The following is a 22,357-nucleotide window of genomic DNA, read 5'->3' as shown; positions in this document are numbered from 1 at the left end:
GATGTTGCTGATTTTATGTAGTGCTTGTTTTCATCACTCAGGATATCACCCAAAATTCTAAGAGGCAAAAAAAAACTGTATATAATGTTCACAAGATATGGCTATGTGACGAGTAGAGACTGGGTGATGGCAGCCGATTGAGGGAACGAGCTCGCCTGCGGATCTTGCAACCACAAGAGGTTTAAGTAGATTTTATCGCATTAAAGTGTAACAAGTGACGAGAAAAAAAAAAGCCTGGGCATGTCATCAAAAGATACCACTGGGAACAAAAGTCTATGGATCTACACGTACTGTGAAATACCCAATTTTTTTTCTTACTTGCCATGTTGGCATACACTGGTCCACAGTAATGTTGCAGAATGGGGCAGGCCCTCCATTTCATTCCTGCTTGAAAAAGTTGAGATCTCTTAATTCCACTCTTTTTAACTCCCCAGAATGCCAAGAGTTGTACCATTCCTCCAACTTTAAATGAAATTCTTACTATACTGGCTCTTTCAGTATCTACCTATAGGTCACTATCTCTGCCGTGGTACTTGCCAACAAAATGGTATTCTACTTATTGTGAAATCCTGAAGTACTGGAGACTGTTCCAATGACGAGCTTTAATTGCACCTAAACACTAAGCTTTAGTTGCCAAGAATGATTCTATTTAGCAAGAGCATGCTTGGACTATGACACAAGGATGGAGGCCAAAAAGTTACTGCCCTTCCACTGCTGCGAAGTGGGGTGCAAGCGAAACTTGGGATCTGCGGCTCTTTGTAACGCCTCACGGCGAGGGCGGCACGTCAACGTCGACCCCTTTCTCAAGTTCCCGGTGGCATCAATCAAACACTGCCTGTTCTTTGGCCAAAGGCACAACACGTGGCCTGCTCCCACTGCCATTCCTTCAACACAGCCTGCTCTTCAGCAGAACAGACCAAACGCAGCCTCCCCATCTGACTGCTGGGCCTGAACTGGTGTGGGAAACTGCGGGTGTCAGGCGAGCGAACACACCCTTTCCCTCCTCTGGAGGAAGGGGACGCCCGTGATTGGCTCATGCCTTGCGCTGATTCTACTTACCCACCTTAAAGGCAGCGTTTGATGAACTGACAGTGGCTGAATCGGTTAGCATGGTGATCTCGCAACCCAGAGGTCGGTGGTTCGAATCCGCAGCCTGATAAGCAATTTCTATTTTTGCGCAGCTTGGGTTTTTTCGCGCGGTAACACCGACACCAGTGAGGCAATACAAGCTTCTGTTAAAAAGGTCACAAATGGTTGCATCTTATGCCAGTTCCTGTTCATGTGGACATTCAGTGTTATTTTTCACTGTCAGAAGTATCCTTGAAGAAAAAAAGGGGAGGGGGGCCAACACGAAGTATCAACACTAAAGAAGCAAGGTCGACGTACATGGTAGTTGAAATAAATCGATGATTAAATGTTGATTATGCTGTCATGTACGACGCACAAATTGTGAGATGGATCTGGCGAGCTTCAAGCTCGCCTGTCAGCACTCTCATTGGCCTGTTGAGCATGTGTAGCGTTGGTAAGATTAGCATTTCCTCTCTTCAGCGTTGACTGCTGCATTGTGGCGTGGTGGAGAACTGCCATTACGAATCCCCTCACAAACTATGAGCTACCAAGCTGCACTAAGACCAGTGCACCAGTTTCACGTCTGTGCGCACTCAAGGATGACAGCACGCATTGCATGCGAACTCAGATGTGCATACATACAAATTCTTGATTACGTCTCTCATTATACTGTTACACTAAGGTACGTTTTAATACTGCATAAAATTACTGCTTAATTTGCACATCACATAGCATTAATTATAAAAAATTCAGCATGTGCATATTATAGCCGGCTATAAAGAAAAAAAAGTTACAGAGCTCCTTCCAACATATCATGCTATGTTTCGCAAGCTGTTCCAACAACGAAATAGATGATTGCACAATGGTGGCCGCTTTTCATAAGTTAGCTTCACTGGAATACATCTGTGTTAGTGGCAAAGCATACGAATTTGGTTTCGTGTCTTGGTGAACTGTGCAAGCTATTTCCGGCCCAAATTTCTTTTTAAAGAGTTGCACGCATTCATCATCATCATCCTATTTTAAAGTTCAATGCAGAATGAAGGTGCCTCCCTGCAATCTCCAATTATCATTGTCTTGCACTAGCTGATGCGAACTTGTGCTTTCAAATTTCATCTCACCTAGTTTTCTGTCATCCTTGACAGAACTTCCCTTCCCTTGGCACCCATTCTGCAACTCTAATGGTCCACTGGTTATCTACCCTATGCATTACATGGCCTGCCCAGCTTCATTTTTTCCTCTTAATGTCTACTAGAATATTGACTATCCACACTGCTCTCTTCCTGTCTCATTGTCATTTATCATTGCATTGCTCTTTGTACGGCCCTTAACATGTTCTCGAGATTCTTCGTTAACCTCCAGGCTTATGTGCCATACTGCATGCTTAGAAGAACGTGTCTACCAAGTTGACATTTTCAAATTCCCTGATTTTTTCAGGTTTCACAGAACTTTGTTTTATGTCAAGATGGGCTGACACCATGTCACCTGATGCTGTCACTCTCTGGTAAGCATGTTAAAAAAATAAAAACAATCCAGTTTGAACAGTAAGGAGTAGTGTTTATTTTACTTAAAATAGAAAACTGAAAAGAGGGGTTTGTAAAATGCACAGCTACTAAAATATCTTCGAAAGAAACTCTGTGCCCTTTTACTCTGTGAAGGATGACCAGCAAAGCTGCGTACGTGGGCCCCTTAATGGTGAACTGCACCTCTACCGCGGGTCGGCCTGGTATTGCACTACCTATGGGATTGGCCCATGTGTGGGGGAGTGCTTAAAGCCTGCTTCATCTCCGCCGCAGGTTTGACTGGCATTTCACGACCTTCGGGATCAGCCCACATATGGGGAGTGCTTAATGCTTGCTTCACTTCTGCCTCGGGTTGGCCTGGTATTGCACTTTCTTCGGGATCGGCCCACCGTATGAAAAATTGTTGGTCTATGCGCAAATGCGATCTGCCAGATCCTCACCATAGACAGCTTCACTGTAAAAAAAGTGGTCTAGCTCACGGCAAATAGAGTCAAACATTTTAAAATGCGAATAAAAAGAGATGCATACAAAAGCAAATAGCTATTTGTATCAACTGATAGCAAGCTCATTGGTATCATGCCCGAACTTTGTCACATACGAGATTCTCCAAGCAACTGGAAAGTCAACCTCAACTGTCTTGACATACTCTCAGCCTGCCCATAATGCCTCAGTGTTGCATTTCATTGCTTTAAGAGATTTATTTTGGTTTGGATGTGGGTAACCTGCATCTTAGCGTCAGCCAACACTTTGCTTTTTGAGCGCAAGCTCCTTCAAAGAGGCGGCGGCACAGTTCCTTTCCTGATCATTCCTCGATGCAATGGTCCTTCCTATTCTTGTCCTTGTTACGCTGCGTGTTCGCCCCATGGATGAAGCATCCTTTTGGTCAGTTGTACAGTCCGATTTTTCAGACTCCCTAAGGGCCGCTACAATGTCCGAAAAAAAAAAATGAATGCGTGTCTTTTACTGCCCTTAAGGGCCCAAATCGCCACAGGCACGTCCGTAAAAGCTCTGAAGGTCTGCCAGTACACTTATTAGGCATATAGGTGCTTGCACTCTGACAGGAGACGGCAAGTGCACGTGAGTCTAACAATATATGTGCTGCGTCCCATACACTTCACCGCGTAGCATCACTGTGCTGAGGCAAAGCTGCCTTTCGAGGACTAGCAATATGCAACGCGCCGTGCTTTACGAGGATTGCAGAGGCAGAGTGGGTACCTTTGCTGACAGCGGTGAATTCTTTCAATGAAAAAGACAGCACCGAATGTCAAGAACCGTAATAGCATACCTAGGCCTAGCGTTCTCGCCATGGTGATTACAGTGGATCTGCGTGTGAGTGTCAGTTCAAGGTGGTGAGATAACACGGCGGTGTTGGCTTTGATTAATGCCATATCAAATCTGCAGTTGCAGCACATTCGGAGTGCGGATCAATGGTGAATATCTCGGCAACAGTGGGGACAAATTACTAGTGATTGAGGACGTTAACCAAAAAAGTGTTAGAGTGGGTTTGAAGATTAATATGCAGAAGACAATGTTGAAGAATTCACATCGCCAGTCAGCCTCTAGAGTCTGTACAGGAGTAAGTCAGTTGCTCGTAAGGGACCCTGATCATGAAAAGGCAATTTACCTAAGAATAAAAATGGGGTGGAATGCATATGGCAGGCATTACCAAATCATGGCTGGGAGCTTACCACTGTCATTGAAAGAAAAAAATTAAATTATGGGGTTTTACTTGCCAAAACCACTTTCTGATTATGAGGCACGCCGTAGTGGAGGACTCTGGAAATTTCGACCACCTAGGGTTCTTTAACGAGCACCTAAATCTAAGTACACGGGTGTTTTCGCATTTCGCCCCCATCGAAATGCGGCCGCCGTGGCCGGGATTCGATCCCCATCCTCGTGCTCATCAGCCCAACACCATAGTCACTGAAAAGAAAAGTGTACAACTATTGCATTCTACTAGTGATAACTTATGAGGCACACATCAGAATCGGGTAAATACCGTAATTAAACTTTGTGATATATGGTTCATGCTTCAAAAGTTTCCTATGGCAAGCATAAATTGGAGTTGTCGACACGCGATCACACGTGTTGAATGCATACATTGTTTCCTAAGCATCGTCGAGCTAGACGTGCTGCCACTAAAGGAGTCGCTATTGGGTTCACCATAGGGGTCAACAGCGAGTCACTGTTCCAAGTTCAAGTTATCCTGTGAAGGCCAATTTTACAATCAAAATAAGAGATTCGGGACTGTAGAAATGTATGACTGCCGGCCAAGACCTTTGGCCAGGATTGAATTACTCGGAGTCGAATTAACAGAAGTCGACTGTACCATATGGCAGTGGAGTTTGCAGCAAGAATGTATCTCCTACTACACATAGCAGTATATTGGCATGCTGCAGTGCTCAGTGGCTGCAGAACAGTAGACTCCTATAAATTTGATCCCGTCTGAAAGTCCCAGCCGACACACGTGCATTTCTATAGGTCCAAACTTCGGTTATTTTGATACTAAAATAGGCCTTCACCCAACAATTCCAACTTGAGCAGTCAGCATGCATGCTGACCCCTACAGTGAACCCAATAAGCGACCCCTTTGGTGACATACCTTAGAGGACAGTAGATGTGTGAAACAGACTTTATCTCCTGCAGGAAATGCCTATTTTCTGCCTGCCCAGGAGGAGCTCCAAGCAATAATCACAGATCAAAACGTCTGATTGTGGTATTCACCCATTTCTAACAAAACTTCCTTGGCGATTTTTGTATGCTTTACCGCATAACCGATGGGTATTGCGGCGAAGCTCACTTTTGAAAATTGGTTGCAATGTGCAACACATTGGACCCCTGTCCATTTCTTTTTTTAATAAAAATTGTGTGCGCATTTGATTTCTCTTTCATTTTAGGGGCTTTTGTCCTTTCTATGCTAGTTTACACTTCGGACACAGAGACAGCGGGCATATGTTTCACTCTGGGGCATGTTAGAATCTGTACGTAAACCATGGCAAATAAATCAGTCATGTGTGTTGGCATTTCTTCTGCATCTTCTTAAATTTGACCCACCAGATAATTCAATCTGTTTCGTCAGTCCCGTCAGAGTCGAATTAACGGAATGAAGTCAACTGCATTTTGCTTGCTGCTCAGAAGTATCAGCTTGAATAAATAACATAGCATTACAACACATAGGAGACAAATGAAGTGCTGCAACATGTGCCAACTTGCCTAAGTTAGCACTATATAAGCTTGAACCCAGATGTGCCAGCTACATTAAGGTTGTGACAAAATGTAAAATCGCATGTGTTGGAGACTCAGTAGGTTGGCTTTCCTTCTTGAAAAAGTGTTGCAGAGTGCCTGTTAAGGATTCACTGATTGATGCTGTCAAACTGTCAACAAGGCTGCCAAAAAATTATTCTCAATACAACCCTTTCATGGACACAACAAGGTAACAAATTGTTTTGTGTGTGAAGCATTAAGAGTATATTCGTGATCAAATATTGTTCTTAAAAAGTGACCTCAACGAGACTGCACAAGATCTAACTCACCGTGTGAGCCCGGACTCCCTCTCGGCAGGATGGGCAAGCGAGTGCGATCCCCTCGTCACAACGATCTCACCCAGCATTACAAGTTAGTCGAGAGAACCATGCCGCTACCGCACAAAGCACCCAATAAAGCACCAGAAGTCACGTACAGGTGGCTTCAGACAGGCACCTACGCATGCCCGGCCTTCCTGCACAAAATCTTTCCGGACGTGCACCCTCACAATGCGTGTCACTACTGTAAGGATATAGCTAGCCTTGATCACATGCTCTGGGCTTGCCCCCTGGTGCCAGGACCACCAAGGAAGAGTGGGACCGAGCTCCACACAGCTCGGGCCTTGAAGCACAGCTCTGGGCTGTCCATCGGGCCCGCGACGCGGTGGAGGGGCATGGCCTCTCTGTCTCGACGTGGGAGTGGCCCACTGCGCGCTAATCGCACGTACCGACGGACGTCAAGAAATTTATTCATCCATCCATCATCAAAGCAGTTGTCAGAAAACATTCTGCAGGGAACAGCTAAAACACTATGCATTTCTCATTATAGTGATATTATGTGTGCGTGAGTTTAATAAATAGATAATTGCAGGTGTGTGTATGGCAAATTCAGATGCTAACTTCACCAGTCATAAAAGCACACAGCACTCTACTTAAAAGGAATCTGAGCATTTGGCCACTGTTGTGTCACTAATGTGCACTGTCGTAGCAGTCTTCATTACCAAGCAGAAATACACCCAAGAAACTATTTTTCGGACATGCATGAGAATTCGGGTATCCTTGCAACACTGCCACGTACCTCACAGAGGCAATTAATTATAAGCACACCTGAAATTTCGGATGCTGAAATGCTTTGCCTTCAAAGTGCGGAAGGCACAACCATTGTAGAAAGTGTTGTATAATGCCGGTTTTCAAGCGTCAACTTTGCTGCAATATAGCTTGCTACGGGAAGAGGCTTATGCAATGTATCGTGGTGGAGCATACCAGCAGTGAAAAGGGGCCATTGTAAGATGGCATGATTTACATTTTTTTATTTACACACATACATACTCTCTTCTGTTACAGCACAAGCGCCAAGAAGCCTGATAAGTGTTGTGGTTGGTCTACAAAATTAAGAAAAATTAAATTATGGGGTCTTACGTGCCAAAACCACTTTCTGATTATGAGGCATGCCGTAGTGTGAGACTCCGGAAATTTCTACCAACTGGGGTTTTTTAACGTGCACCTACAGTAAATTTAAGTGCACAGGTGTTTTCGCCTTTTGCCCCCATTGAAATGCGGCAGCTCTGGCAGAGATTCGATCCTGAGACCTCGTGCTTAGCAGCCCAACACCACAGCCACTAAGCAACTAGGGCGGGTACAAATTAAGTTCCTTGCCTACCCAAACAAAAATGTTTGCAACATGATGTGCGTGGTATACCGTCCTTGGGAAGGCAAGCTTAATTGGTTGCTGTTGGCTTTGTGTCTTGCTTCACTCTTGAGCAGCGCTTACTGACTGCACAGTAATAATAAGCTCCACCAAATGGCTAGATTACTTCTGTACTACTCCAAGTGTTCCAAGAAGACTTTTGGAACACGAAGTAGAAAAAAAATTTCTGCTCCTAAACTGCTCCAGAATGTCAACTTTGTGCTTGAAACCCTAAACTGTCTTGACCACCACTGAGGGGTTGATCTTGAACATCACTTATATACTTAAGATAAAATCTTGAGTAACACTTACTGGTTGTCTAAACATTTTGAAATGGTTTCACAGGTTCTAATTTAACACTTATATGCACTTTTTAAAACAACAGTGAATAACGATTTCGGTAACATATTTCAGTATTCTACAGTTGATTTGGAGGATTATGCGCCATCACTGGTCTGCAATTATGGAAGTTTAGAGATAAAAAAATGGGGCCAATAATGCCTACGTTTTACACATTGTCATTGTACAGAACACAACCTATGCAACTTGCTATAAAACTGATTTATATAGTATTTGAAATTACCATAAGAGTATGTAAACAGCTGGGGTTTCATAGTTCTAGGTTCTTGTTATGTTTTAAACTAGCACCTCCCTTTAAATGGCAGTAAAAGGCATGCATTAATTTTTTTTTTGGACTGCCTGATTTTCTAAATGTTTTGTTTTTGCAGTCCTCAGGGAACCACCCACCGCCACCAAGAAAAAGCACTTTTGACTGTAGCAGTAATCAGTGATTCGCCTAATTGGCAAACAGTTCAGGATGCCAAACAGCCTCGAGACAGCTGTACCTCTAACAGAAGGCACTAATACACAGTGCAATGCACTGTTTCTGCACTCTAGACTGTGGGATTCTCATCCCGTACCTTGGGTCAAAGGAACGACAATCACAAGGGCATTTATTGCACCTTTCATAGATCAATGCCTGCTAGCCGAGTTGCTATCCACAAAACATGCCGATGGGCGTGCGACAAATCGCGGAAGTCCGACTCACCGCGACCGGATAGCGAGCGAATATGTTCGCCCCTTGCTGGATCCCAATGCCTGGTCGTTCACGCGTACGGTCACGCGAACGGTGGCTCTTTCGCACAAGGCCTCACGAGACGATCTCGCAGAAGCATGGATCGGCGCACGGGCGGCACGTCCGTGCTGCTTGCCGTCCCGAACCAAAGAGGAAACATGTTCTCCCTTGCGCCCCCAAGTAACCCTGCCATGAGGCGGCGTTAGCAGCGCAACACTCGCGCCATCTCTCGCGTGGCCTGGGGCCCGCGGCGAAGCCGCAATGCAGGAGACGGAAGCTATGCGGGAAAAACAACATATCAGGGGACGTGTGACAGTCTCGCATCCCCACAAGACAAATGTGATAAGAGCTGTATTATGTGACCTATTATAACTCCGTGGTGACAATACAGACAGGATATGCAGGGCATATAGCGATGAGGACAGTAGCAATGGAATGATATCACTAGTGTACAGAGCGCTGAATTCATTCTTGCTCCGTTACTGATAATTGAGAACTCTATCAAATGAAAAATTAAGAGAAATATTATGTGTGAAGGAATACTACTCATCATATCTATTGCAATTATTCTTGGACAGCATTCCCTCTTTCTTGCTTTTATTATTAAGGCATTTATATAGTACTGCTCACCTGCTGTTCCATGTGTTCCATCGACACATATACGATCAGTTCCAAGCCTCTTGAAAAGCTCCTGTTGTGGTGTGGTCATGATGACTAGCATAAAATCTCTGTCATCCAAAAGGTCCTCATTTTTTTCTCTAAACAAATGTCACTTTTTGTCAGGTTGTCCTTGGTGTTTAAAGAAGAGCAATGGGTTTTCCTTTTCACTATGCATCCTCTCAACCCAGAGTTGCACGCTCACATAGTCATTATCGTGCAGCCGCTCGGTCTTCGAGACTCTGGCATCCCTCATTATTTTGCGGAGATCCTGCTTGCTTAACAGGTTAATGCGGTGGAATGTCTCATCCACGTTGGACCGCACATTATCCAGTACTGCATCCATGGACACGCCTTCTCGCAGCTTGTCTTGAGAGAGTAGAGAAAAAGTGTATATTAGTTGAAGCATAAGTAAAAATTACCGAGCACGCAAGGAAGTGAAATGGGCACTGATGAACATTTTTAATATCATTATTTAGAATTCCTTTAATTGAATAATGAGTTACATTGACTTACAACAACCTTTTGCAATGGTGTGTGTTAAATAGTTCAAGCTGTCGCAATTTTTGTTCTTTTTAGGTTAGGTTAGGTTAGGTTAGGTGTTATGCAGCCTTCAGCTGCTGAAGAGGCAAGATTACATTTCTGAATTATACTACACGATTACATTACATTTGAAGAGGCAAGATTACATATTAAAGTGTTTAAATGTTTGGTGTCATTGATAAACCGTCATAGGGATTATCTGCACCAGTGTTATCAGGTACGTAAGTGAAGAAATTTATTGTGTGTACCAAGTTTACAGCTAGGCTGCCAATTTCATCCTTCACTGTTGGTAACCTTGTTCGCACAAAAGACATTACTGAACCATTGTAAAAGCATTGCACTGGACTGGACATGTGCAGATTGTGGTTCAGATCCTACCCAGGGCAAAAATGTCTTCCACTTTAGTTCCTTTACTAAATATTGCCATTGTTATCAATTTCTATCCTACAGTTAGAACTTAATTTTCCAATTACATTCCATAGCATAAGTTATTGCCACTTCCATAGTGGCATGCCACCATAGAAGGGCAAAACAGTCTGCAATCGAAAACATGTGCAGCATTTCCAGATTAACTTAAACATCACTGTTACTGACTGAATTGATGCACATAATTTGATTAATGTCAATATAAAAATTGTCAATTAAAGCTTTCAGCAATTATTTTTAATGGTTGATTTATCAGTCATTCATCCATATTTACAGAGCAGACACACCTGTGAACGTATGCTTTGAAGGCTATGCAGTCATGTGGGTTTTTGAGTTAAAGGTATTATTTCAGTCAAGTAGAGTACTGACTGGACACTTGAAGCTGTTTTACGAGTTCATGTCTAATACCCCTGTCACACGGCAAATCTAATGTCATTTACAACGAATGACATTCGCTGATAATGCCATTTCTTTGGTGTCACACGGTAAAACCTAAGGACATTTACAAACAAATCAGTTCGCCAAACTCATTCGCATTCGTTTGGAACTGAATGTGTATCCTCGACACCACGAGTTTACCAGTGTTTCGCAAACAGTACGTGCTTCTTTTTTTGTTTTAACAAAAAATCACTATTATTCTATCCATTTTATTACCTAATTATTGCTTTAACGACATTGAAGTCCATCACATAGGTAAATACAGAAAACTACTCTCAGTACAGTGACCAGACAGCCATCTTTAGCTTTCGCTGCAGCAGTCATGTTGGTTCTCACCGGAGCATCGGCCGCGGCCACTTCAATTGACTTGGCATAAAAGCGTGCGCGTTTTTTCCTGTGGCACGCGCCAAGAATGAGGATATTAGAAGCTCGCATGCACATCAGAAAGGCGATGACATGCAACTGCCCTTCTCGTACCTTTTTTAGCAGATGTAGCGGACGCGCCTATCGTTCTCTTCGCCCTGTTGCTTGCCTTAGCTCGACTCGACTTCGTTGGCAATGTCGACAAGTTAGTAATCGAACACTACGGTTTGAAAGCAGTGATCACATATTCTAGTGGAATTTAGCATACTGGAAAATAATTATTGGACAAAAGTGGGTTTGAGGCGTGTTTTTTTTTTTTTTTTTACTATCGTCATTGTCATCATTTTCAAATGACATTAGTTTTCGCCGTGTGACAGGGGTATAAGCCTAATTATCGTGATCGTTTCAATCATGTTTCATTCACATAGCTGATTCATGAGCATCCAAATATTAAGGCACCATATTTTCCAAACCATAGGTGCCACCATTTTCTTTTCATTTTCGTCCAAGCGTATTGTAGAACAGTGTAACTTATATATGCAAGACCAACATGAGACATTCTTTTTCTCCAGCAATGTACTTGCAGTTTACTTTGTCTGCGAGAATGTGCGGCTCAAAATTTTTTTTTACTGAAGTTTAGTGCCCTGAAATGGGTAAGTACGACATTTTAGGATAAGTGTATAAACATGCACAATCGCATTTCACGATGCTGACCCAAGTTAAGATAGATGCATCTTATACAATGAGTTATATACACATATTTTTTCTTTGAAAGTTGTGAAAAGAGGGGGGCAAGGGGGTGATTTGTACAACAGTTCAAATTATAGTCCAGAAAATATGGCACATGGTTTGTGAGCCCTATATATAGTAGAGTAAAATACAACTTGAGCTGATGAAAGTTTCACATGGAAAGCACATCTGCTGTGGATGACCTACAGTAGTGGCGAGAGGTCGCAGTTTCATCGATGTCTGTAATACTTGCACTTCAGTTTAGGCAAAATGGCAGACATAATTATGTACAATGCACCTTAAGTAATCCCAAGTGGAAATTATTCCAGCTTACTGCTATTTTGAGACATTGAATGCCACTAGGATCATAAGTCATACCAATACAGTTAACTGAAAGCCTGAAAAATAAAACAGAAAAAGAAAAAGCCACAGTCTGCTACGTGGCCTACAGTGCACCAGGAGGCACTACACCTTCCTGCTTGGTACATGAAGTGATGCAAACAAGTATAAAATAACTAAAGTCGTTGCCTGCAATAAGAATAGCCATATAGGTCAAATATAGGCCACTGGCTGTGCCAAGGTAGTTGTTACCGCTGTGAAATTGGAGAACGGTCCCCTTTTTTCTCTCTCTCTCTGAACCCTTCAGGCATTGATACAATGTAGCAAAATGATAAACATGTTTATGATGTCATTAACTATAATGCCCTGCAGTCAGTAAAGGTGGCCTCGAATTATGTGGAAATTATGAATTATAAATGAATTTCATGTGCTCCAAGTTCATTGCATGGTCTGGCATGAGTATTGCCTTGTATTTGGGATGTTGAAAACTCAACAACCACTCTTTATGTATTATAAAGCAGAGCAAAAGCGGTTTCTTACCAGCAATAGCAGCTCTTTCCAACTTGGACAGAAAAACACGACCCAGTTCAAAGTCGTGGCCTCTGTGCTTGAACACACCTGTGTTGTCTTGAGTCACAGCCATTGCCGCAAAACATCTTTTTCCACACTTGACACTTGAAGGCCGCTTCAGCTTTTGTTTACTTGTAGCTGTGGAAAAAGATAACCGGGTAGTTTATTCTAACTTAAGCACTGGACTTCCAACACATGCTTAGTGGTGGTTCTACTACACCATTTACACCATTTAGCTACAATTCAACTTGCCTGAAACCTGGCTACGCGAACTGTGCAAAGGTGTGGTATTTTCACGCTTTCAAGGCAACGCAGCGTTTTCAGCAGGGGTACGAGAAGACTTAAATATAAGAAACAAATAGTGAACGTGCAAGTAATTCAGTTTGAGATGGATCATCTACTAGACTTTTCAAATATTGAGTAATATTTGCAGTAATGCAATGGATTGCCCGAGGTCAAAGCATTGCATGCAGCATTTCAAAAACACTTGGTTTGTCTCGAAACAAGAACAAATAAAACAAATCTGGGTTTTTACATGCCAATACCACGATCTGATTATCAGGCATGCCTCTCTCAGTATAAGTTTCGTCCTGGCTGTCAACACCAATCGAAGCAATTACTATATGCAATGCTAACAGGGTACGGTGACAAAAGCAGCATTCATAGCAAGCACAATGGCATGCACTAAGACCCATTGACCACTGGAAGGCACACAGTTTGCATTGCATACATGTGTTCTTGCACGTGGTTCAGAACTGTATGGCAATTTGTGATCTTTTAAGTACAGGAACTAACTTCTGTGCACACTTGGGATAGTTGCCGACTTGTGAAAAGAGGGGGAGGTTACTTGTGCCAGGTTCAAATTATTGTCCGGAAAATATTGTATATGGTTTGTGAGCCCTGCATATAGTAGAATAATATACAAGTTAAAGTGATGAAAGCTTCACATGGAAAGCAGATCTGCTGTGATCTTGTGGACTCGTACAGCAGTGCTTCATCAGTTATCAAAAACTCGTACTAATGATCTCGGAAACAATTGCCAATCGTACCAATATATTAACACCAAGCTTCCTGTAACTGCTTGCAGCCCATATCACAATCACCAAAAGCTAATTTCATGGCACACTACCCTGACCATTGGCCCTAATCAGCACTGCTTCATCAGGTCGGTTGGGTATCAGTAACTAGAGCTACAGTTAGCTGATGAATTGACTCATATCTATTTGCAGTTGAATCGACTCATATCTATTTGCAGAGGCCAGCAAACCACCTTGTAACAAAATTGAGTGCATGGAATGGTAGCAATGTTGTTTGTGTCCACCACTGCCATCTTTGCATCCATTTGTGCTATGGCACCTCCTTCTGGACGCCGTTCATAGCCTCGCGGCAGTCTCTTGTCGAGCTTCTTGCATTGTTATCGGGTGTAATACACTTGTGCATGTGCCATAGTGCATATGAAAGCACGTGTCATTTGCAATGCACATAAGACATTCACCTTCACTTCTTTTGTTATGTGTGACAGAGCAAATTGTTCTAGTGCAGTTGTAATTTCTTGCCTCTCCGACGCCTAGGCACACAGCTGCTTTCATTAGCCCACAAAATTTTTATTTATTTACAAAGGCTTTCTACCTACTCAAATGAAAGTACTTGCAACATACTGGCATGGTAATAATTGGCTGGTTCTGGGTGTTAAAATTTTCTTAAATGTGTAAGCATTTCTATGCTTACCAAACGTCCATCACGCAAGAAAAATGTGGGCCGATCCCAGAGATAGTGCAATACTGGGCCGACCCACGGCGGAGGTGAACAGCCTTCAAGTACCCAACAAAGTGAAAAGTGCATACAATATAGATAGAGCATGGAGCAGTGAGTGGCTTTACCTTTGTTCTTCCTGTCGCTACCACGAGATCGAAGCAGCGCTCGCAAATCTCTCGGCACACACCGCACCCTGCACCTTTCGCAGATCGCTTTCAAGATATGGGCCCGCTCTTCAAGGCAAAGCGACGAGAACACGGAGTTCAAGATATGGTCCACGTGGCGCATAATGGTTTGACGTGGATGGATAAGGCACTAAAGAGCAGTATCAGCTTATAATGATCAGAACGTCATCAGCACACCTGGCGCCGCCGTCTGCAGCAGTCCGTGTTGCTGCGACGCTGCTGTTTATACCGGTCATATTAACTTCCATAACACTTTTTTGTTCAAGTACCCTAAAGAGCCCAGGAGGCATAGGGGTGGGGGATGTTACGATTGGCCAGCGGGGATAGTGACCTTCTGGCTTCACTGCAATGAATCGCTTCGTGAAGCCAACAACACGCCCCCTTCGAATAGCCCTTCGGAGCCAGTAAGGCTAGACACGTTTGGCGGACAGGATTGTTAGCTGGTTCGCTGTCACCTTCAGGGACCAATTGGAGCAAGAAAACTCCTGGAAATGTTTGTTCTATGGCATTCCCCCATGTACTCTAGTAATAGTCACGGTCATGACAGATTCAGCAGCAAACTGCAGAGTCAGCTCAGGAACAACATGCCAGCTTGAGTCAAGCGTGACAACACCTGTCTATGAGGCCTCACTGGTTTTGGTGTGTTCAGTAAAACAAAAGTGCAAGAGAGTGTGTGAACCTTCGCCCTCAAAGGCGGGTACTTCGACGACTTTGGACGCTTTGATTGGATGAAGGTTGGATGGCAGCTTTCCCTGGCCTAGGGATCTAGTAAGGACAGAGAGTGTTTAAGCAGACATTTTCGGCTGTTCAGTGTGCATTTCAGTCATGCTAGACTGATCAGATGTAATGTTCTCCACCCTTCACGTAGATATTGTAAATAAATCCCCTACTCCTCATTCCTCCCTTCAACAACATCCTTAGCATGAATGAGTCGGACGATGGTATGGGCCAGGTACCCTTTTCATGGCAGACACCATCTCTTACAGGGATTACAATGAAAGGAGCAAAACATACCAAAAGTACACAACTAAACAAGAAATATGAATTGGAACAACATGAATTAGTGAAAAAAAAACGACTTATTACAGGGTATATACAATGTGTGAAAAAACATAGTAATGACAAGGTTCAAGGTTCCTAAAATACTTGACTTATCACAATGAGCTGTTTTACATTACAAAACAATGGAAAAAAATTTAAGTATACATTACTAAACAGGAAAGCAAAATTGCATATTAAATAAGAACATCAAGAAATGCAACTGGAACGGAACAGCAAGGTAAGAGGTAGTTCAGATTTCTAGGAACAACTTTAAATTATGTACAAATGAGTCGTGACAAATAGCGAGGAGAAGAGGTGAGTGGAAAAACGGATTAGTGTGGGCGAAGATGGGTGCGATTTTAAGTTGGTGATCAAGCCGTCAAGACACATGTCACGAGCTAGTCTGATATTTAGAGTCACGTGGGACAACCGATTGGAGTAAAGTTTATGAAAGAAGGACAATAGTGTCGGAAGCCTGCGTATATTGAGAGGAGCTAAATTAATCTAATATTTGATTTCCGTATGCGAGTAGTTTCTTGTGATGAAGCGAGCAACATTATTTTGCAGAGACTCTAGTTTGTGTTCGAGGTAGGCCTCATGTGTGGATTCCAAATTAAGAAGGCATATTCGATTTTAGAGCATACTAAGGTGGTGTAAGCCAGAAATTTGGTCTCGGAGTTAGCCGAGTGCAAATAGTGCCTTATGAAGCCAAGTGATCTGGTTGCTTTAGTAGAGTGTTCTAGTTTGCCGTTTTTACACTCGGCTAAGCAGCTGAGCGGAGCGAAAGCGTGAATGCGCATGCGCCCTCCACTTAGCTGCAAGCAGGCTGGTGGAGTCAGAAACACGGTCCGCTTACAAGCTGCCTGAGCAGAAGGTTGCTGCCATTTTTTTTCTAGCGAGGGTGGTCGATGCACACACCCACTCTGGCACGTGCATCGAGGCACCTTGCCTGCCTTGCTCTTTACAAGACAGATTTGCACAGACGAAGACTTATGTCTGCTAGAAGGTGCGCATGCTGACCCATTTGAAAACCTCGCAGCGCGGTAGTATGTGATGCATGCTGTGCAACATGTTGGCATCAGAAAGGATCAGATTGGATGCAAAATACAAGCTCGCTGGCTATCACGTGGCATTTCCCCAAGATGGGGCTTTATTTTCCACTGGATAAAATGGACCAGTAATGCATTACAAGTTCACGTTTAGATGCTTTATGGACAAATAAGCTATATGTATTCATTTTACTTATAAAAGCTTTACTTACAAGTTTTACTTATAGGTGCTTTTATTTTGTTTCATTACCCTGAATTCGGCCAGAAGGCACTGCAAATACGAAAGGAACATCAAGCGGAAAGCCAGAGAGGCCGAGATAATCTCGTGGCTGGCGGCAATGGAAAATAAACCTGCTATGAGTAACTACTGAAGAGGAAATAACAATATTGGGAAAGAAACAATCTATTATAACTCAAAGGGAAGCTTATTACTTTCTGAAATGAGCTCGGGATGCCTTAGAACACGCACTTATACAGCAAGATATAAGAAGGAAGAAGCATGTGCTTGCTGCGGTAAAGCTAGGGAAACAATAGAGCATGCTTTACTAGAATGTGAAATATCTCCCCAGCAGTAGATTTAGGCACCACTGGCCTATATACCATTAATAAAATATATCCAGAGAGGGAGATTAAGATGGACTGCAATGATTGTAATGGCATCATTGGAATCAGACATATGCTGGCGGGGTGTCCCGCGACTCTCCCCAAACTCGTTGAAGAATGGACACAGTGGGAGAAAAGGATTCAAAGCCCATTGTTTCAGGACCAACTAAGGGCAGTCCAGGGGGCCCATGATGTCGCTGAAAGGCTTGGCCTGACAGTGCCAACATGGGAGCGGCCCGCCTTGGCTTGAGAAGTCTAGCCTCCGGACATCATTACAATAAAAGTTTTCACACACATACACCACTGGCCTGCTTGAAGCCCTTGGGTTCAGCAAGAGCAGAGGGAAAGTAAAAATGTATGCAGTAAAGATTGGTAAGCAGCGAATGGAAGATTGGTGGACAAAAAGTAGGGAAACTTCAAACAACAGAGGCTTGCAAAGACAAAGTTCAGAAAGTTTGGTTATGGGAAGTCATCGTGGGTTTTTTTTTTTCTTTGTTAACATAGGTAGAACATTAGGCAATACAAGAGCTTCATGGCGCAACCCACACATCTTTCCAAAGGGGACACTCGTAGCACCTATCCATCCGTCCCTCTGCTGCTCCGCTAGGCTAGACATACAACTAAAACATGCAATCACCCACCACTCCACCATGTGGCTTAGCGGGGCAACTTGGAGCGGGGTGGACCGTAATGACACTAAACTAAAACACTCTAGTGAAAATCACATCTACGCAAATGTTCCATGACAGATCGGATGACAAATGAACACCCAGATATTGCGAATACCGAGGCTACGGGCATGTTTTATAATTATGCAATTGCATAACACGGGTTTAGCTGTAGTCCCGAATCTGATAGCTTTTGTTATATTAATGTTGATTTCCGCTTGCTTACTGCCCCACTTACGGAGATTGTCTAAGTAAGATGGAAAGTAGCAGGTGTCCTCAGGGTTAGTAGATCACGCAATCATCAGCAAATAGTCTATGAAACGCCTACCATTACTAATATCGTTAATATAATCTAAAAACAAAATAGGCCTGAGCATGGAACCTTGCGGTACTCCAGATTTGACATGATTTAATGGAGACAAATGGTCATTGATGAAAACTGATTGCTACCGGTTAGTTAAAAAGATTGTAGTCCACCTAGTTATCCTCACATGTTAAGATCTGTCAGTTTATGAATAAGCCAGAATTGAGGAACCTTGTCAAAAGCCTTCGCAAAGTCTAGAGATATTACATCGATTCGATAAAAAGAATGAGTGGAGTTATGCAAGTCATTAATTCAAATCAATCGTGTAAAAGTCCATGCCGACTGATAAAGAAAAAGTTATGTTCTGTAAGAAACTTCATTAGAGCAGATGAAATGATGTGTTCGAGAAGTTTGCAGCACATGCTGGTTAAAGAAATTGGTCTGTAATTTGATGGGTTAGACGAATCACCATATTTAAATATGAGAATTATGCAAGCTGCCTTCCAAACATTTGGGACGCATCCCGTGTCAATACATTGCTGAAAAGGCTTGGCTAAAATGCGACATATTGCAGGTTTGGATATCTTAAGAAGTTTAGGGCAGATGCCATCACGGCCAGGAGCAGAGTTAGTTGGAAGACAATCGATACAGGACTGTACTACTTCAGAAGCGATATTAATGTTGTGCATGCTTGAATGCAAAATAGGGGCCTGAAAGCTACTAGGTACAGGAGTCTCGTCCGTGAACGAATGAAAAAAAACTTGTTGAATTCAATAGCAACATGTGCCAGAGAAAGAATGTTACCATCCTTAGATAACGGTACCGTCAAGTTCGATAATTTGGGTTTCCTAAATTTTTGTGTCATTGCTAAGCATGTCTGAAATGTCATGGTTGAAAAATTTATCTTTGGCTGTTGTTACGGTCCTGCATAAGTGTGCGTGCTCACGATAGGGCCTCCAATCTTCCACAGATGCTCATAGTTCAGCTCTGCAATATATAGGTTTCACATGCGCCGCAAACCAAGTGCTTTCTGTGCAGGCTGTTATTTTGAATTTTGGAATATGCTTTTCTTTTTAAGTGTGATCAGCCCATTATGAAGAAAAACCCAGTTTGTGTTTATGTTGCAATGAGGGAATGACTGCAAGAAGCCGACAGAAAAGGTGGAAAGGTCACTAACAAGCCCGCTGACATTCACGCGGGTGTAATCAAATATTAATTTCTTTCTATTTTCATGTTTCTTTAGGGCACCTATGAATTCACAATGCAAGATATTGTGGCCACTGATACCATCCAATACATTTTCCGTAACATTATTTGGTTCTGTGGCTAGTATGAGGTCAGAGTGAATCACCATGAGTGGGAACAGAAACAATTTGATGCAAATTGAAAGTTGAGAGCATGCCAGGAAAATATTGGCATTGACGTTTTTCTTGTGCCATACAGGGGTCGGCATCAGTGCCATTCAATATTGGGATAGTCGAAATCGCCGACAAGAAATATTGGTGATGTCGGGTACTCGTTCTGGACAAAACTTAAAGACTTGTTTAGATGATCCGGAAAGTAGTGGGATGAATCAAGTGGACGATAGCAGACTCCAATGACAGAGGTAGAATGTGTGGGCAGACAGAGAGCAACCCTTACAATTTTGAGGCAGGAATTAGTTTCAATAACACAAGCTTCCAAACTAGATTTTACTGCGATTAACACACCGCCACCTCTCGATTCAGTTTTATGTTTTCTAAATAATGAAAACTGACGAGACAAGGACGATCCAAAATGTCGAATGACAACCAGGTTTCGGTGCCTAGAACGTCTACTGAACAGGATTCAAGATAAGAACAGAGGTGATCTTGCTTACGAAATAAGCTGCGGAAGTTTGACAAAAGAATTGACACACATGCATCACAGCGTTCATTTTTTACATCACTGGGTTTTCACGAGGACGTGACGTTTCGGGAGGGCACTTACTTCATTAGTGGTATGGTCAAAGATAAATCGTGTTGTTTAGTAGAAGTTTGCCAAACAGAAGTTTGAACCTTTCAGCGGGCTTCTGTTTGGAACGTCCGAAATCTCGGAGTTTCTGGATTGCATCCTCATTGAAAAATCCTTATCAGTCCACATGAGACGATTCAAACCTTTTTTAGTTTAAATGCATTTTTCAGTATGTGTTTTCTTTTTTAAGTTTAGGAATTTCACAATTACCAGCCAAGTATAGCCTTGTCTTTTCTGTCCTATTCTATGGGCACGTTCAATTTCACCAGCTGCAATGCCTAAATATTTAGAAACTAACTCAGTTACAAGCCCTTCCTTTTCCTGCCACGTCTCTGAGTCTTGCTCAATGACTGCTTTAAAGATAAGGTTGTTGTGACGCAATCTGTTACTGAGGTCGTCTACCACCAAACTTGTGTTGCAATTGTCCTGATTTTATGCTTTCCAGTTTGTCCTGGGTGTCAAGCATATGAATTACCTCGTGACGCCAGAGGTTCCTTCCATTTAGGAAAGAAGTTCAGTAACATTCGTTTGGACGTCTTTTACTTTCCCTAGGATGTCTTTCTGAAATTTTCCATTGCAGGCTGCCGTATCCTTGAAAATGAGTTGATAATGACATTGGGCTGCGTGGAGATGAGCAAGTGGTACAATGCTTAAGCGTACTTAAGTCCCAGAGGAGTTTCTGCATGAATTTTTCAATTGTTTATGAAGGTTTCTTACCTATTCAAAGAAAAGTGTTTGCAACATACTGACGTGGTACTAATTGGCTGCTGCTGGCTGTTGGCCTTGGTGTCTTCCTTTGCTGTTGAGCAGCATTTAGTGAGTGCACAGTAATAATGAGCTGCACCAAATGGCTACACATTACTGCTGTACTACTCGAACTATTACAAAAGGGCGAATTTTTCTGCTCCAACATGCACCATGACTACTTATTTCCTAGCCCAAATCCTTAACTGGCTAGGCCACTGCTGCATGCTGACACACCACCCACTGTGGGTGTGGGCTGTATTAGCCAAGTCTCAGTAAGACAAAAATAACTGTGGCACTGTTCTTTTTGAGCTTTGTTATTTAATGAAAAGGCTTTGAATTCAGGCCACCAGTGCCACAATAAAGTATTCCTATTCCAGCCGCACTACTTGTTAGAGCTGCATGCCACCTGCACTACTAGCTGGGCCAGTCACTTGAAATCCGTGGACTATTAGGTTAGAGTAGAATCAAACAGAAGACATTTTTTTGATATGCTGGCTTTGGACGTCCCCAAATTTTTGGGATGGGCCTGCTATAAATTTTACGTATTCATAACATGGGAAGGTTATGACGACATGTAACCCAGGCAGGCAATGCTTTTGGAAACGAACTTTAAACTTTGCCACTCCGACAGTGGTGAATAGTGATCTGTTGTCATGTTGAGCAGTACTACTTGCATCTGACCGCTGGATGTATTGTGTCACTGTTCGTTATTTATTACATGTGCTTATAACATGTGCTCCAATAAGATGTTCCAATCATTGGTGCAATCTACTAATACCAGCTACTTTCGCAATGTCTCTGTAGGCATCTCTTTAATCCTTTTATGTCTAACACGATACACGAGGACTCCCCTGCAATCACTGACACAGAAATAGTACAGTGTAGTTCTAAAACAAATGTGCTTAACTCATATTGGTGACAACAAATAGTTTAACATTGGTGCTATCATAGGTCTGGTTTGCGATTACAGCCGATGTCTTGTGGTTGATTATAGGAGTTCTTTAACAGCAAGGTCCAGCATTACTAGAGCTTTGTTTAAAGGGCAGCCACTTGGACAGTGGTACGCTTGGACTCGGGTGTAAGTAGTTTAACATTGATGCATAGGCTTTGAGGTGACCAGGGTCAGGCTAGTGTATACAATTTTTATCCTGTTCTATTTTCTTTCGCATCACTCGCACTTCATTCAGTGTTACTGCGTACATGGTGCGTTGAATGATAGGAAGGAAATAGAATAATATGTATAATCTTGGCCAAGATGGCCTTGGAGTATGTTTAAGCCCAACTTTAGGCACACATGATTCCCAGCTTGGGTGAGCATACCGAGATAACTGTCCAGGTTGAGGTTCATTCCGATAT

General features: G+C 42.8%; 2 protein-coding genes across 18 annotated transcripts in view; one reads left to right on the top strand and one right to left on the bottom strand.

The window, feature by feature from the left end:
* LOC142587398 (uncharacterized) overlaps nucleotides 1–22,357 on the top strand; it is a 58,541-nt gene that overhangs the window by 23,338 nt on the left and 12,846 nt on the right. For 6 of the 16 annotated variants that reach the window (XR_012829520.1, XR_012829515.1, XR_012829514.1 and 3 more), the window contains 2 exons: nucleotides 2,503–2,569; nucleotides 5,235–5,466. Coding sequence is in view for 7 of the 16 variants with exons in the window: in XM_075698378.1 (XP_075554493.1) it covers nucleotides 2,503–2,569; nucleotides 5,235–5,299 (132 nt within the window). In the remaining 9 variants the exon portion in view is untranslated. The other 10 variants (XM_075698375.1, XM_075698379.1, XM_075698372.1 and 7 more) reach the window with 6 other exon arrangements.
* The window catches only part of LOC142587397 (uncharacterized), a 45,929-nt gene that overhangs the window by 10,745 nt on the left and 12,827 nt on the right, over nucleotides 1–22,357 (bottom strand). Inside the window, exons 1-2 of one of the 2 annotated variants that reach the window (XR_012829513.1) lie at nucleotides 12,628–14,387; nucleotides 9,223–9,618 (exon numbers count right to left, since the gene is read on the bottom strand). Coding sequence is in view for 1 of the 2 variants with exons in the window: in XM_075698371.1 (XP_075554486.1) it covers nucleotides 9,362–9,618; nucleotides 12,628–12,795 (425 nt within the window). In the remaining variant the exon portion in view is untranslated. Of the gene's footprint in view, nucleotides 1–9,139; nucleotides 9,619–12,627; nucleotides 14,388–22,357 lie in introns of those variants that run through there. The other variant, XM_075698371.1, reaches the window with a different exon arrangement.

The sequence above is a fragment of the Dermacentor variabilis genome, chromosome 7 (assembly GCF_050947875.1).
Source record: "Dermacentor variabilis isolate Ectoservices chromosome 7, ASM5094787v1, whole genome shotgun sequence".
Taxonomy (NCBI): domain Eukaryota; kingdom Metazoa; phylum Arthropoda; class Arachnida; order Ixodida; family Ixodidae; genus Dermacentor; species Dermacentor variabilis.
This window is presented reverse-complemented; position numbering and strand designations above follow the sequence as displayed.